The sequence below is a fragment of the Nicotiana attenuata genome, unplaced genomic scaffold (genome assembly GCF_001879085.1).
Source record: "Nicotiana attenuata strain UT unplaced genomic scaffold, NIATTr2, whole genome shotgun sequence".
Classification (NCBI taxonomy): domain Eukaryota; kingdom Viridiplantae; phylum Streptophyta; class Magnoliopsida; order Solanales; family Solanaceae; genus Nicotiana; species Nicotiana attenuata.
This window is the reverse complement of record NW_017673642.1, coordinates 117,938-120,123: the sequence shown is the minus strand read 5'-3', so window position 1 is coordinate 120,123 and position 2,186 is coordinate 117,938. Positions and strand designations below refer to the sequence as shown.

At 47.1% G+C, this 2,186-nt stretch overlaps 1 protein-coding gene across 1 annotated transcript in view; it reads left to right on the top strand.

The window, feature by feature from the left end:
- Positions 1-777, top strand: part of LOC109216931 (ras-related protein Rab-2-B-like) — a 1,636-nt gene extending 859 nt beyond the window's left edge. Inside the window, exons 2-3 of the mRNA XM_019381152.1 lie at positions 209-422; positions 478-777. Coding sequence (XP_019236697.1) covers positions 209-422; positions 478-777 — 514 coding nt within the window. The remainder of the gene's footprint in view (positions 1-208; positions 423-477) is intronic.
- Positions 778-2,186: the final 1,409 nt, after the last annotated feature.

The window sequence follows — 2,186 nt, the reverse complement described above, 5'->3', positions numbered from 1 at the left end:
AATTGCAAGCAAATTGTGGGGCCTTTGTGGAGGTTGTTATCCTGGAACACCTTAGTAGTGGGGAATGGGCACTTTGTATGAATGAAATAAATGGGGGCAAGTGTATGGTGCCATTGGGTGGTGAAGTCTGAGTACCCATCCAACTGGCACAGGAAGGATATATTTGATGGTCTTCTGAATTCTTTACAGGTACTATGGCTCCTAAAAGGCAAAGAAGATCGGCAGGCGCATCCCAACGGCCTACATATGATGAATCCAGGTTCCAATCAGAACTAGTGGAGGACGACTTTCATGCCAAGGTTACGAAGAACTTCATCCATAAGATCTCGCTTGACCGGGCAGCCCTCCGCGTAGAAAAGGCAGAAATGTATGAAGAAATTCGAAGGAGGGAAATGGAATTCTTATTTGATGACCCTGCCCCGGTCAACAAGATACTTGTTAGGGAGTTTATGCCAACTGCCCATTGAACTGAAGTAGGGGGTGATTGTGCGAGGCAAGGTGGTCAGCGCCACAATTCCCATGATTCGCCAGGTGTTGCGGCTGCCTCAATTCACTAGTGACATTGACTACTACCACGACAGGCCAGGGGTCACATGGGAGGTCATGACTGATATACTCTGTGCAGAGGGGCGGCCAACATGGATACATGACCAAATCACCCTGAACTCCAACTCATTCACACACTTGGCTAAGTGTTGGTTAACTGTCATTTGCAGCCGGTTCCTGCCCTCAAGCAACACAACTGACGTGAACTTCCAGCGTGCACTGTTGACATAGTGCTTCGTGACGAAGAAGGATTTTGATGCGGTAAGGGTAATTAGTGATGAAATGGTCCTACGGGGGCCGCTGCTGTCAAAGGGATTCTACTTCCCTTCTTTGGTGACTACACTGTGCCTGCTGAAAAATACCCCACCAATCCTGCCGATGGAGACTTGCCCCCTAGAGCAGCATTCAGAGCCTCAAGCATCAGAGTGGGCCGGGGTACACGTACCACAATTGAGATAGATGATGAGGATGATGATCCGGTTCCTCTTGCACCGTCCAGGAGGTCTACTGACAGTGCCGGACCATCTCGGCGCCCCCATTCTGGAGCAGGCCTATCCCGCTCACAGTCCTCCCAGCCTATGCTGCGTTCCTTGGAGGAAGAGGTCGCGGATCTCCGCACCTCGGTGGATGGCCTACACACGCGGATGGATGCCATGTCGCAGAGGCAGTCTAGATCTGAAAGCCGGTTTATGGCCTGGTTACGTGCATTGGGGAGAGCTTGCCATGTAGACCCCAGCACCATCTCCGACTCTGATTGAGTCTCAGGGAAGTCTTCTGACCCTTCTGCTCTTTGATATGACATGGGGACATGCCATGATTTTAAGTGTGGGGTGGGATACTTGCTCTGATTGTGTGTTGTAATGTATATAGACGTTGTTGTGCTGTAGCAATAGATTGATGTGTTGTATATATTTGAGTGTGCTTATATTAAGAGTAGCTGACTTGGCCCAACAACGGACACTTGTCGACGGGTCTCTTGAGGGTCAAAGTCGGAATTAATGTAAACTGAAAACAAGTTAGAGGACTCTTCCTGAGGACGGACCACTTGGACAGTAATCTTGAGGGAAGTAGTCCATGTAGAACTTTTATTTTTTTATTTTTTCTCTTCTAGGTAGTGTAATACTTCCCCCTTGGTTTTTCTTTTGACCACGGTTCTTTTCCAAGGGCTTTTCTTGAACCGGGTTAGGTAGATTTTCCTTTTGTAGTTTTAGGACTAAGATGGGTGAAGGCTAGAATACAACCTCTGATATGCACACTTGCAGATAACTAAAGAACTTGAGAGTGTGACGTCTAGTCTCGCTTGTGGACTCGTAAATCCATGCCTTACTGTTGCACATCTTGTCTTGCTTGAATGCTCGTATGAGTGTGTTGATGAACTGATTCGGAATGAGTTGCATGCTAAGTGAGTGGGAGATATTACTTGCATTCTGTGCTTGCATGCGATACCTAGAACTTGCCCTGTGTGTTTGCAAAGCGAAATAGAAGTTGTTTGGTTTTAGAGATGATTGAGGCATTTCTTTGTGCAACCCTATATAATTGTGAATCCACCAGTATATCTTGCCATAGTTAACCCCTTTGAGCCTGAAGCCTGTTCTTTGATAACCCTATAATGACCTAAATCTCTGTGTTGAATAGCTTGA